Source organism: Xenopus tropicalis, chromosome 2, assembly GCF_000004195.4.
Source record: "Xenopus tropicalis strain Nigerian chromosome 2, UCB_Xtro_10.0, whole genome shotgun sequence".
Taxonomy (NCBI): domain Eukaryota; kingdom Metazoa; phylum Chordata; class Amphibia; order Anura; family Pipidae; genus Xenopus; species Xenopus tropicalis.
The window spans coordinates 122155481-122170504 of record NC_030678.2 but is presented as its reverse complement, the minus strand read 5'-3'; the positions used below and the strand labels follow the sequence as shown (position 1 = coordinate 122170504).

Below are 15024 nucleotides of genomic sequence, written 5' to 3'. Positions count from 1 at the left end.
CCTGGACCTTTGTTTACCTTTACATGTTCAAGTCTCTTTTGAATTTCCTCCTGAGTGACCCACGCGTCAGTAGCTAAATTACTAGCACTGGGTATATTAAAAGGGAAGCCTTCATTATCTGGCTCCTCAGATGTATAGACAGATGAAAAATAAGAGTTCAAAATTTCTGCTTTTTCCCAGTTCTCATCAACCAACGTACCCCCCCGTGATAATAAATAGCTTTTTTGCATGCTTTATTTGCTTCCTTGTACCTGATGAAAGTTTCCGCTGTCCCAGCTAACTTGAATGCTTTAAAAGCACGTTTTTTATTACCAACCTCGACCTTAACTCTTTTATTCAGCCATAAAGGTTTTGCTTTGCGATGCCTCTCCTTGCTTACAAGGGGAATATACTGTTGTGTAAACTTGCAAAGCAATGTTTTAAAGATGTTCCATTTTCCTTCTGTGTCTAACCCCATGAAAAGCCTTTCCCAGTTGACACATTGCAGAGATGCCCTTAAACTGGCAAAGTCTGCACGTCTAAAATTGAGCGTTTTAGTTACTCCCTTATAGAGCTGTCTCTGTAGCATTATCTCAAAGGAGACCATGTTGTGATCACTGTTCCCCAAATGCTCACCCACACAAATGTTAGAGATAACATTTGTGTTTCAAACACATATGTTTTCAAATACTCATGTAACCTAGCTGCCTGTTAAAAGTAGGTTGACCAAAGCTTCTTGAAGATTTCACATGGGGGCCATTTTCCCTCTGACATCATCAGTAAAATTTACATCTGCAAATAGCTCATGTGCACTGCATATAAAAATGTAACAATGCGCCTTATCTACTATCTCATCCTAGATTAGTTCTTGGTATGAATATTAACATAAAATACAAAAATAGTATTATGGTCATATACTGACCACTCTCCCACACCTGTTAGCCCTCAGAACCTGCCTTTCTTCTGTACCATGGGACCTTACAGGTATTCTCAGACCGTAAGCCCAAGTCAATGCTAATTCCAGTTAACTTCTTAGTTCCTCACTTTATTAATTTTATTATTTAATTTATTATTTCCTCTCACCTTCCAGCAGATATAGGACCAATTCTTCTCTCCTTTTTTTTTTCTTCTCAATGCAGATCTACTGCTTATTGTACAACTGTTCTAATTTGATGTCCGCTATGTACAAGTTAAAGAATGCAAAAAAATAAAATCACATACCTGTATGTAGTGCCTAAGTACATAGATTATTTCACCACTCTCTGCTTTTTCAGCCAGCGTTTTATGAAATTTAGCAAACTCCTTTGTGCCCACCTCTGCATACAGAATTACTACTGGTGCAGTTTTGCTAAGAGTTGGAAATATGTGATCTGTTTTGTAAAGATAAGGTCTTGGTCTAAGATAAAATACCAGTTGTTTAGTGTAACATACTTATAGTAGGAAAAGTTACAAGTATTACATGCATACAACATCAAACAAAATCTGATCAGCTGTTATTTTATTGTGGAAAGGCTTTTTCTCCAAAATATAGTACATATTCATGTAAATCTGTTGCTGCAGAAATTTGCTGACACATTGCAATAATTTGACATGCAACAATTCTTGATAATTTGAATGCTGTTTTTAAAAAGGCAGTGTGTAAAAGCCTAAAGTTTAACTCTAACATTTTCTCTCTTTCTCTGATTCCTATAAAACTGGAATTCTTTCACTTATGGCTGGCCTCTTAAAAATGACTGACCAAAAGACGGCAAAGAACAGCAAAGGTTAATTCCGGGTAATCATCACAAAGACAACTTGTACTTCTTGTGCTTTCCAAAACTCAAATGAACAAAACAAAACAAAGTTCCAAATAAGGGTCAGAGAGTTCAAGTTCTGAGTTTGATAAAAGGGTGTTGCTTTAGTTATCCCTTCTTCCACTGAAATAACACACCAAGTTGTGCAATCAGTTAAAAAATAGGGTATATGGACAGAAGGAAAGACTAGAATAAAATTGGAGAAGGTTGACTGGAGACAGTGTTGCTAAGTTCCAGGGTGTTGCATCTACACATGTAATCGACTGTTACATGTGACTGAGTGAATTGTACACTAACAATGGTATTAATTTAGCATCAGAAGTGACATATGCTTTTTTATGCTTAGCACTTAGTACTGACATTATTACATAAACCAGGGGTCCCCCAACCTTTCTTACTCGTGAGCCACAGTCAAATCTAAAAAGACTTGGAGAGCAACACAAGAATCATAAAAGTTCATGGAGGTGCCAAATAGGGGATAAGACTGGCTATTAGGTAGCCTCTATACACACTATCAGCTTACAGGAGGCTTTATTTGGTAGTAAATCTTGCTTTTATGCAACCAAAACTTGCCACCAAGCTAAGAATTCAAAAATTAGCGCCTGCTTTGAGGCCACTGGGAGCAACATCCAAGGGGTTGGAGAGCAACATATTGCTCACAAGACATTGGTTGGAGACCACTGACATAAACCCTTACATTTTCATTAAAATGTTGTGCACATGGTACGCATGACTATTTGTACCCAAAGAAGCAAATCTTGCTCGACAACCCTAGTAAAAAAAAAACCAACAAATTCTATAAGGGATACAAATAATTAATATCTCTTACAGGAGAAGAATATGCAATAAAAGCTAGCAATATATACCTCTCGGATGCCTCTTTCAGGAGTTTCTTAATCTGACTTGGTTTACAGGTGTGCATCCCATGGACAGCAACAAATGCACTACAACCTTCCGGAGGGGACTCATCAGCAGCAATCTGAAATGTAAATTGTTGTATGAAATTATGCAAGTATACTTAAAATTATCATACATTTCTCAAATGAAAAAGATATACATTATTAACACCAAAGACATTTCAGCAACTACTGTGATACATGGAAAAAATAGTAGTGACATATTTGGCAGTAATGCCTGTCTGCATGTCATGGCAGTAATCATTTCTGCTGAATTCTGTTACTGTTTTCCATAGACTAAGGTTAGGTGGTAGTAAGTATCATAGATGTTTACTATGTGAATAATATAAATACTGATTGGCTGTAGAGCAGTATAGGTCCATGTTACTATATAACACTGTGTTGTTTACATCAGGTGGTACTAAGGTAAATTATGCAGTTGATATATGGATCAAGATATATTTCAGTGGCATATTTGTCAAGCTATTTCAAAAAGATGTTGAAATACATCAACCATCCCCACAATAACATTATTACAGGGCATGTAAAATCATAGGGAAGCATCAAATATATATGTTTTGGATCAGTCAGAATTGGACACAAAATGTTTGGCCACATTTTAAACACAAACATAGGGGCAGATGTATGCATTCCTAAGGGATTTTTAGAAGCGTATTTATCAAACTGTGAGTTCTAACTTTCACCCATTAATAAATACACTTTTAAAAATCCCATAGGAATGAATAGAAAGTGGGTACATTTTTCTGTGGTGATCTCTAATATCACATTTTGATAAATCTGCCCCCTATATACAGTGGTGTGGAAAACTATTTGCCCCCTTCCTGATTTCTTATTCTTTTGCATGTTTGTCACACTTAAATGTTTCTGCTCATCAAAAACCGTTAACTGAAGGTTTACGTTATTAAGGGAGAAAAAAAACTCCAAATCTACATGGCCCTGTGTGAAAAAGTGATTGCCCCCCTTGTTAAAAAATAACTTAACTGTGGTTTAGCACACCTGAGTTCAATTTCTGTAGTCACCCCCAGGCCTGATTACTGCCACACCTGTTTCAATCAAGAAATCACTTAAATAGGAGCTACCCGACACAGAGAAGTAGACCAAAAGCACCTCAAAAGCTAGACATCATGCCAAGATCCAAAGAAATTCAGGAACAAATGAGAACAAAAGTAATTGAGATCTATCAGTCTGGTAAAGGTTATAAAGCCATTTCTAAAGCTTTGGGACTCCAGCGAACCACAGTGAGAGCCATTATCCACAAATGGCAAAAACATGGAACAGTGGTGAACCTTCCCAGGAGTGGCCGGCCGACCAAAATTACCCCAAGAGCGCAGAGACAACTCATCCGAGAGGCCACAAAAGACCCCAGGACAACATCTAAAGAACTGCAGGCCTCACTTGCCTCAATTAAGGGCAGTGTTCACGACTCCACCATAAGAAAGAGACTGGGCAAAAACGGCGCAAACCACTTTTAAGCAAAAAGAACATTAAGGCTCGTCTCAATTTTGCTAAAAAACATCTCAATTATTGCCAAGACTTTTGGGACAATACCTTGTGGACTGACGAGACAAAAGTTGAACTTTTTGGAAGGTGCGTGTCCCGTTACATCTGGCGTAAAAGTAACACAGCATTTCAGAAAAAGAACATCATACCAACAGTAAAATATGGTGGTGGTAGTGTGATGGTCTGGGGTTGTTTTGCTGCTTCAGGACCTGAAAGGCTTGCTGTGATAGATGGAACCATGAATTCTACTGTCTACCAAAAAATCCTGAAGGAGAATGTCCGGCCATCTGTTCGTCAACTCAAGCTGAAGCGATCTTGGGTGCTGCAGCAGGACAATGACCCAAAACACACCAGCAAATCCACCTCTGAATGGCTGAAGAAAAACAAAATGAAGACTTTGGAGTGGCCTAGTCAAAGTCCTGACCTGAATCCTATTGAGATGTTGTGGCATGACCTTAAAAAGGCGGTTCATGCTAGAAAACCCTCAAATAAAGCTGAATTACAACAATTCTGCAAAGATGAGTGGGCCAAAATTCCTCCAGAGCGCTGTAAAAGACTCGTTGCAAGTTATCGCAAACGCTTGATTGCAGTTATTGCTGCTAAGGGTGGCCCAACCAGTTATTAGGTTCAGGGGGCAATTACTTTTTCACACAGGGCCATGTAGGTTTGGATTTTTTTTCTCCCTAAATAATAAAAACCCAACTCATTTAAAAACTGCATTTCGTGTTTACTTGTGTTATCTTTGACTAATAGTTAAATGTGTTTGATGATCAGAAACATTTTGTGTGACAAACATGCAAAAGAATAAGAAATCAGGAAGGGGGCAAATAGTTTTTCACACCACTGTATGTATTGCCTGCAGCAGAGATTCATTGCGGACGACTAATCTTCACATGTGCCAAGTTATGAAAGGTCTCCATTAAAAAGATATGCTGGATGAGCTAAGGTTGTTTACACTGGAGAAGAGTGGCTTAATGGGTAATATGATTACTTTGTATAAATATAGATAGGGAAAATAAATTGTCTGATGCTTTATTCACCAGTAAATCCTTGCAAGGGATGCATGCGAATCCACTTAGATTGGAACAAACAACTGGTTTCATTGTGTCTTGTCAGATATAAAAGAGATTTTTAATACAGTGAGTTGTACTGGAAGATACCTTAAATAGGTCCAAGAGAGGGCTGGATGGCATTTTAGAAACAAGAAAATAAAAGGTTACTGAAATTGACCCACAGTACAAAGCTATTATTGAAGAAGGTCTGATTACCCTTTTGGATTTCGGAAGGGAATTTTTCATCTGAAGCAAATTGGAGAAGCTTCAGACAAGGTTCCTTCCCCCCCAATCAACTAGCACTTAGGCAAGTTTAACACAGACAAACAGCTTGACTTTGATGTATGCATGTCTTTTTGCAATCTTAACTATACCTCAGTTCAAAAGCTGCTTTGTCAGGATGGAAGCAGGGAAGTCTATCAAAGGGAAGAAGTGAGTGCAACAGATTAAGTATGTGTCAGTGTTAGGTTAGCAGGCCAGGACACAAACTGGAGATATAAGCACAGTACCAGAGTTGAGACAGAGTAGGCACTAGATGCAGGCTGGATCATACACAGGAGGTCAATGCAAGTATACTAGGAATTGGCAGGAACAGAGCTAGACTATGAGTCAGGGTAATACACAGGAGATCACCAATGCGGTTTTATAGGAACAAAATTTAGAACGCAGAGTGTGCACTTTTCAAAAATATATGGTTTTCTGGAGGACTTTGTACTGTTAGTGGGTCTTACAATAAATAATACACATACAGGTGCTTATGGTGCAGCAACCACTGACAGATATAAAAATTCATATTAGCTATTTTCATTTGGGATCTCTATATGTCGCATACTTGCATTTTCCTATTCATACTTGGTATCAAATTTAGAAGATCCATGGAATTCATATTTTGGAAGTTTTATGTTGGTATGTTGGGAACGATGATGTAAAATACAAATTTCAAAATGATATTCACTGTATTGACTGTATGTCATTACAGCAGTGGAATTAGACAAACACTGGACTGAGACAAAAACTGGACTGAAAGTTCTGGTTGTTCTAAAAAAAAGATGTACAGATTATCTAGGTAAAAACTTTAGCAGCAGGAAATCCCTGCACAAACACCTGGCAATAAGTCCAAACGGAATGTGACATTCTGTTGGCACTTAAGTAAACTATTCATTTTTATCTTTTTCTCCTCAAGAACAATACCTTGCACTTGATTCCTGCTACTTGACGGGGTGCACAACCAAATTTTAATTATCCAACAAAAATTATTCCGTGAACACACACCCCTTTAAAGTAGTCATAAGTTTATTTAAAACATATTGTTTTAAAAGAATCCAATGTTTCGGTCCCCAATAATAATAATTTTTATTATTTTTTAATTATTATTATTATTATAATTTTTGTTTATATATATATATATATATATATATATATATATATATATATATATATATATATATATATCCTGTATGGTGCTCCACAATTAAGGAAAATCTACTTTTCAGAATACTGATGAGCTATTTGTTCAGATTAAAATATACATGGTACATGGTCTATTTAAGAGCAGTGCAAAAGGTATATGTTTTTTTCCCTCATGGTTTACACTCACTAGGCTAGAAAAAAATATATATTTATTACCATTTCTCTCCAATCATCATGAAATAGAGCAGCCTAGAGAAATTCTAAAGCAGTGAAAAATGGAATAAAATTTAGGAAGAGTATTAATGTAAATTTAGGCATCTATTGCCTGCAGCACCTTCCTGGCAAAGCTTGAATCAGTCAATGAAAAGAAGCTGAACTGATAAAACTGTTAATGTATGCCACAATGTCAAAGCAGCTATCTATAAAGCTGTGTTGGACTGCAGACAAGCAATTTTTTTGGCATAGCAGTCACATAAATCTGGAGATGGGAGCTTTAGTGTTCTGCATTAACAGCACTTTGTTTACCAACATTCCAGGGTAGAGTGAGTGACTTCCTTTAGCTTGCCAAATATTATAAGAAATTGCTTTAAACAGTGTGGTGGTTATTAAATATATACATGTTCAAGGGACCCATACAATTTAAAATGACACTGCTCTGATTTAAAACTATTGTTCAGACCAAATCAAAATATTTGTTTTGGTCTGATATCATATTGATTATAATCGCTTACCTTATACACCGAGCTGGTGCTCCTTTAGGAGAAAACCGTACCAGCCAGGGTAGCTGTGAGACAGTGACCCTCTTCCTTCTTCTGTCTTTGTGTTGCTTCCGCATTAGAGCGAAATGTGAAACTTTAAAAAAAAACCAGGTTTTTCACATGCGACTGCCCCGGGTTTCATAAGATAGATGGAGAAGAATCTCTTGCTTGCAGCTACCCTGGGCTGGTGCATTTTTCCCCTAACAGGAGCACCAGCCTGGAGCATAAGTGATTATAATCACTAATTTTACCTTTCCTTTTCCTTTAAAACACATTTATTATCCCAAGGATATTAAAAGTTTTGCTATTAATTCCATCTTATAAAGGTGGACATGCTCATGCATATTAAATCATGCAAAGCTATCTATGTATGTATGGAAGCCCACCAATCCTGACCAATATCCTGGATATTGATTGGTTCAGAGATTGGGCAGGACTGAATTTTACATCTCCCGATGCAACATGTCACCAGTGCATGGTGCATTAGTAGATGAGGAAGTGAAGGGGAGCTGCAGCATGTGACCCCTCAAAGGTTATCTGTCTATTAGATCCACGGAAAAACTGGTCAGAGAGCATAGGATATCGGCCACTATATGGCAGCCTTTACAAAACTATGTATGCATGCAAATCAAATGATTTTTTTTCACGTTTCCTCACTTTTAATATGAATTTTGGTAAAGCAAAAGAAAAAATTTAAATCATTATACTTTAGGCCTTTCTTAACACTTAGAAAATGCTTTGCGAACATTCTGTTTATCATATAACCATGTTGACAGCACTCACAAATCTATTAGCACATTAGAAAGAGCAGATTATGATAATGATATTACTTTCTGCTGAACTCATTTTATGGTTTATATTCCAGACAAGTCATTTGTTGCTGGCAGTACAAAAACTGTTGCTAAAAACCAGTAACCTTTTTGTACTACCTTGATATCTAATTTCAGATCTCAGCATCCATTAAAAAGCAGACATATCTAAAAGTGTTTTTACCTGTTGAAACATCTGGACTGTTGGAGAATACGCTCTTATAGAAAAAGCAAATTTTAGCAGTGCGATCTGCAGATCTGACAGGAACTGGGCTGCTTTCTTTAAAATCAGGGAGTAGTAAGAATATTCTGTATCTGGGATAAAAGAAAATTAACATAGTAAGAATATTTTGTAACTCGGGATAGCCATTAAAAGGTTTTTTTTTTCACCTGTAGTAAGAGAAAATAGTACCTTACCTATGTTTTCAGCTGCTGAAAGGATGCACCAAATCTAAAATTTTGGTGAAACCCAAACCTTTCATTAAGAAATCAGAGGAATCCCAAACTAAATCTGAACCCTAATTTGCATATACAAATATTAAAAATAACCACACGTGTAGCACACAGAAAATATTTAGTGATTTCCTTGTTCGTGTGACCAAAAGTCACGTGAATTTAAGGGTTTGGATTCAGTTCTGCCAGGCACTTGTATTCGCCAAAATTCTGCTTGGGTTTTGTGTATTCCATCTATAAAGAAATGTGTAAATCCCTACTGTATCTCATCAATGTATAAAAATGGGCACAATGAATCTGTTTTGGTTATTTAAAAATAAAAAGAAGATGATATGCCTCCAAACAGCTTTCATACACCATGGCACAAAATCATGGTCACACATATGCTTACTCTTGGTCATGTTTACATCCATATTTCCCTTATTCAAGGGAGAGATATAAAGGATGTAATGTGTAAATGTTTTTAGTTGGGTATGGGACCCGTTATCCAGAATGCTCAGGACCTGGGATTTTCTGGATAAGGGATCTTCCGTTAATTTGGGCCTCCATATTATAATTCTATTAAAAAACATTTTAACATGAAATAAACACAGTAGTTATTTTGCACCCAATAAGGATTACTTATATTTTAGCTAGGATAAAGCACAAGGTTCTGTTTTATTATTACAGAAAAAAGGTAACACAAATTCAAATTATTTGATATAATGGAGTCTATTGGAGATGGCCTTCCCATAATTCAGAGCTTTCTGTATAACAGGTTTCCGGATAACAGTTCATATACCTGTATATAAAGGCTAATAATACAGGGAATAATGTAAATTATAAAGGCATTAGAAGTCACAGATAAATTCTACAGGCCATATAAATGCAAGTTTTACAAACTCTTACAGTAATGGAAAAAACTCTGATGCTATCTCCAGAGCATTATTTTGTCTAGTCCAGCACTTAAGGACAAATGCTTATACCTTGTGCACTCTTGCCTTCCAATTTGTGCCGTATATTACCCAACCACTTAGATTGTAAGTTCTACTGGGCAGGGACCTCCTTTCTACTGTGTCTCATACTCCAGGGCACTTGGTATTTATGCTTATTTATTAGAACACTTTCCCTCCCTGTGAGTAACTGTATTTTGTAATATTGTACAGTGCTGCATATCCTTGCAGCGCTTTATAAATAAAGTTACCGGTATACATACACACACACTGCACCACCAGCATATGCTTTTAAAGATATTGTCAAGTAAGCATTTAAATACCTTTCTCCAAACACACAAATCTTACACATTTGTGTTCTTATTGTTAGTTTTTCACTTAGCTTTCTATTCAGGCCATCTACTATTAGTCTCTCCTTCAAACCACTGTATGGTTGATAGGGTAAATATGGCCCTAGCATCCAGATAGCTGTTAAAATGTAATAACATGTAATGACCACCTGGAAGTTGTCTCTGAATATCATGGCCTACATTGTACCAAAATTCATTTAAAGGACATGTAAAGCCTACATTTTCCTACAATGTATATCAGTTGGGCACGTCTCCCCCACCTAAATGGCATTATTTGTACTGCATATATCCCCTCCATTTGCTAGCACCATCCATTTTCCTAAAGCAAATAGTAGCTTTAACCGGTGGACATTTTTCCTCTGATACATTGATCAGATACATTTAAATCTGCAAACAGCCTACACACACACACAAAGACCCTTATTCAGCATACATTTCATCAAGAATACAGGCTTACACAGGCACAATTGTCTCTGATAAAAGTTCTGCTTTGTTTGAGTTGAGCTCAGGAGAGGAGGTTAGGAGAAAAAAATTGAAGCAGACAGCTAGAGCTGAGTTTCTATGGGAACCAGCAGTGCCATCTCTTTACTGGCTACTAGACTGGAGGGCGTATTTAGTAATCTGAGCTTAGAACAACTGAGCATGTCTGGCAAGCCAGAAATCAAAGCAAATTCCCGAGGGGGGGTGAGTGGGTTACAGGAGGAGAAGGAAATCTAAGTGACTAAGATGATGTTGCAGCCTTACCATTAACCTCTGGACAACCAGTGCGGCAGGTATTGAAAGATTTCAAAGAGGCTGTTCACTGATTACATTTTTGTGTGAGGGGTTTATATGTCCTTAAAAGGTGAAAAAGCCCTAATTAACAAATTAAATAAAAATTTGTTGCATTAATGAAAGAAAAATCTAATTAATCTTCTAAAATACAAAGGTATTTGCTAAAAGTGAAATAAAAGCCTTACTGCCATTCCTATGCTGTGCCCAACTTAAAAATTGTTCAAATGTCCCAGAAGACAGCTCTACTGCAGCCAAGACTCCTGTTACCACAGTGTGTACTTCTTTACAGGTCTGTTAATCACAGAACGTGCCAGATACTGGTAAAGCTGGAGTCTTAGCTAAAGGATAGCTGGGCTTCTATTACACTGAGTTAGGAGAAACAGTGCAGACAACAGAATGGCACAATTCTCAATTATAAAACTCAGCAGTTTTAAAAAAATACACCACAAATAATGACCACTGTTTTCTATATTTTACAATTTTTATAAAATCTGTAAACTGTTACAATACTATATAATAATTGATACACTGCTCAGCAGCAGGTCTGGCCCTTATTATGCATGTAGCAACAAAAGCACTGGCACTCAGAGCTGCAAACGGGACAAGCCCTTTAAAAATCTTTATTGCGGAGGTGCAACATTTCGGGACAAAGTGACCCCTTTATCAAGAATGCTTGATATGTTTGATAAAGGGGTCACTTTGCCCCAAATTTTTTGGAGAGCCAAGGGTGTGCAAGGAAGGTCCCCTGTTCGTCTACCTTATTATGCATGTACCTTAAAGTGATACTGACTGTTTCTGAACTACTCTTTAAAACAGTGGTCCCCAACCTTTTTAGCTCCAAGGACCGGTGCCAAGCGCGAAAATGTTTCCACGGACCGGGGTGGGCCTTTAAATGCTTGATGCGTTAATTTGCGCGCTCATCTGCGTATTCCTACATGAACCGTTTTCCTACGCGCCTCTACATGCGCCCCGCGTTGATTAGAGCGTCACTTTTATACGAGCATTATTCAGGTGGCGCTTCATTTACGTTGCATTTTTACCGCGGCCGGTAACAGAGGCGGCCCACTAGAAAGAAGTCCGCGGCCCGGCCCGGCACTGGTCCGCGCACCGGCGGTTGGGGGCCCCTGCTTTAAAATATTAATCTACATAAAAAGTTACCTATAGGTTATGTTCATCATAAAATACACCACAAATAATGACCACTGTTTTCTATATTTTACAATTTTTATAAAATGTGTTTGTTTTGTTTTCCCTCCTTTTCAGTTTTGTCAGTAGTAGCTCAGTGAGGCAGACTGCTAACTTTGTATACTGTATAATAATTGATACGCTGCTCAGCAGCAGGTTTGGCCCTTATAATGCATGTACCTTAAAGTTATACTGACTGTTTCTGAACTACTCTTTAAAATATTAATCTACATAAAAAGTTACCTATAGGTCATACTCATGTTCATATTTTTCGCTGATAGGACTGCTTTTCTAAGTAATGCTAATGGACTACTGCTGCACAAATATGGCAGCCACCTTATAGAGGAATATGGGGGATCATATAGGTAATGTGAAAGCACCAGGAAATACTTTTTAATGGCAAAATGATAAAGATCATGCAAAGACAATGTCATTACAAAATTAAAAAGTGTAATTGTAGGTGTCAGTATCTTCTTCTCTATCTCTAAGTTTTACTAAAGTCTATAACAGGACAACTGTTACAGTAGCTGAGAGTATTACTCTGATGCTACCAACTAATATATCACATAGTAAGACTTTAAAAAGTCCATGACCTGGTTTACAGAGTTTGTGTCAGTTAAAGTTATGTCCTTTAGTGCAACATGAAGAATTATATATGGCAATGTAGATTAGTTGCTGGCAAATGTGATAATCTGAAGGAGTGGTATGGCACTCAGTTTTTTTTTTTAATTCTCACCGAATAAATCTGCATAAATTACCACCATGGTTCTTTAACTGGGAATTCTATTTAAACATTAATTATAAAATCACTAACATTGCAATTTTAATAGAAAACCCATGACACCTTAAAGTATGCTTTAGAAAATAGGAGGCACTGAATCGTGAGAATTATGTATTTAATTCGTTTTACAGTAGATGTGTAACAAAATGAGGAGCTCGTTGTTTTAAGGTTGCTCACCTTTGTTCTTATAAATTGTAAGCTCCTGCACGGTTGCCAAAAACTGCCAGAATTTATCATTGCCTTCTTCTGCTATAAACTCGCTATATAAAAAAGAAAAAAAAAAAACATTACTTTGCTACTAAAACAAGACCATGGGAAATAAACAGATTAAAGAATAATAGTTACACTTGCACATAATAAGGCTGATAAAACAGAAAGGATAATTACTTTTTGGTCAAGGTGACAGGAAAGTGAGTTGCAGTTATATAACAGCAGACATTTCTTCTCAGTAAAGTAACAGACATCATGCATCATTTACCAAAGTGGAACATTTGCCCCAAATCAAAAAAAAATAAAGAACTGAAATTTCTATCCAGTTTGTCAATATCCATATAATGCATGAAAATGATCCTAACTATAAGTGGGCCCTGACATTTCTTATTATATATCAAGCTAAAAAGACATTTACACGTATAAAAGGTACAAACAAAAAGCCTTTCAAATAACAGCAATTTGTTTTACATTGCTCTTCAAATCAATACAGTGAGAGGTTCTTCTCTCCATAGATGTCAGAACAACTCTCTATTGCTGCCAGTAATGTTTTGTTAAACTCTAGCAGAATGGCAGCTGCAGATTACATTGGATGGGCTCTTGGGCACTATTTAGCAGAATTTACAGTCTGCCCTAGTTCCAATTTTTATGTTGGCACTGCTAAATAAAATATTTGTCAATGATTCCTTCCAAATACTCATTACGCATATACTGTACGCTACACTCCGTATTAACCAATAAATCCATAGCAGTTCACGGATCTGCCAACCCAGAGCTGCACTGGTTTACATTCAAGAAAGTGATGTGAATATCAATTGCTCTGTCAATGCCAAAGATGTCTACTGATCATCAATTCAAAACGTACAGGTAATTATATTAGAGGGATGTGGAAGATACTGCCGTTCAAGTGCATGGAACTATTTGCTTCATATTCCAAGTGATGCAAAAAGCCAGTAAATATTTTAGAAACCGTTAAATGAAACTGAATCCCAGGACCCAACAATTGCAAACCATATTTATGTTGGCATTAACTGACTATTCCAATAAAGTTGCACTCATTCTTCCATGCTATAGCTATGCAGCCTAGAAATCATCTTTTGCAACCAAGATAATGGGAGATGTAGGATGTAGTTAAGGAAAAGCTGCAGGCTGAATATGCCTTTGAGGTTGAAAGCATATATTGTGGTCCCTCATTCCTATGCTAAGAATGACAGTAGCATATGTTCTTAACACACCTGGCCTCCAGTAAGAACGGGCTCGCTGGCCACTTTGCTGCTAAGCTTGCTGTGACTCCTTTGGTTGGTACCTGAGCCAGAGCGCTGGCTAGGGTAAGGGAGAAGAAGCAAAGTATGAGCGGGGACAGCATGTCTGCTCCTGAGAAAGAAAGGAGACCGGTTTAGTATGGGCACACCGGAAGTAGGGAGGGTTTCACAGGGTGCCTGCACATACATATACAGTTCTGCCCCGGTACTTCAGCTTCTGTCCCTGAGAAAAGGATGCTAGTGAATTGCTCTCCCTCTCCAGTTAGCCGGCCTCCCATACACACGCTTCCGGGAACCCCTCCACCATGACGTAAGATAGCACCTTCCAATTGGCCGACAGCGCCGCTATACTAGCTTTTAGAGCCAATCACATCTCGGCAGCTGTCAATTCGCAGAGCCCCTTTCATAGGTTGCTAATGCCGGGGGGGATTAGGACACGTAGCGAGCTTCTCTGGGGATTCCTTCTGCAAAAGATTTGCTTTTGGCAAGACGTTCTAACTGAATGGGGAAAAGGGAGGAGCAATAGCTGCTAAAAAAAACTTTACTTCAAATTCACTTTGTTTGGGGCATAGTTCTCTAGTGGTATTGATGGGGGATGCTGGAAACTGTAGTGACGTGGAAACTGGAGAAAGAATTTCAACGAACTGTTGTTTAATATAACTATGTAAATGGAGAATGAGTAGAAATTTCTTAGGGAATTTGTCATTATTCTTTTTTTAACTTATCATTTTTGAGTTTTGTAAAGAAAAAAGGAGGGGGTAAGAAAAGGGTGTGTAGGGACCCATAGGGTTAAGCTCCCTATGGCTTTATCCCCTACCTCTTCACAATCTTTACTGTTATTGGGCAAAGCCCTTATACT

At 37.6% G+C, this 15024-nt stretch overlaps 1 protein-coding gene across 1 annotated transcript in view; it reads right to left on the bottom strand.

Annotated features, from left to right (window-relative positions):
* uggt2 (UDP-glucose glycoprotein glucosyltransferase 2) overlaps positions 1–14493 on the bottom strand; it is a 121416-nt gene extending 106923 nt beyond the window's left edge. Inside the window, exons 1-6 of the mRNA XM_002942836.5 lie at positions 14353–14493; positions 14139–14277; positions 12871–12953; positions 8403–8533; positions 2639–2751; positions 1201–1375 (exon numbers count right to left, since the gene is read on the bottom strand). Coding sequence (XP_002942882.2) covers positions 1201–1375; positions 2639–2751; positions 8403–8533; positions 12871–12953; positions 14139–14269 — 633 coding nt within the window. The 5' untranslated portion in view covers positions 14270–14277; positions 14353–14493. The remainder of the gene's footprint in view (positions 1–1200; positions 1376–2638; positions 2752–8402; positions 8534–12870; positions 12954–14138; positions 14278–14352) is intronic.
* Between the last annotated feature and the right edge of the window lie 531 nt (positions 14494–15024).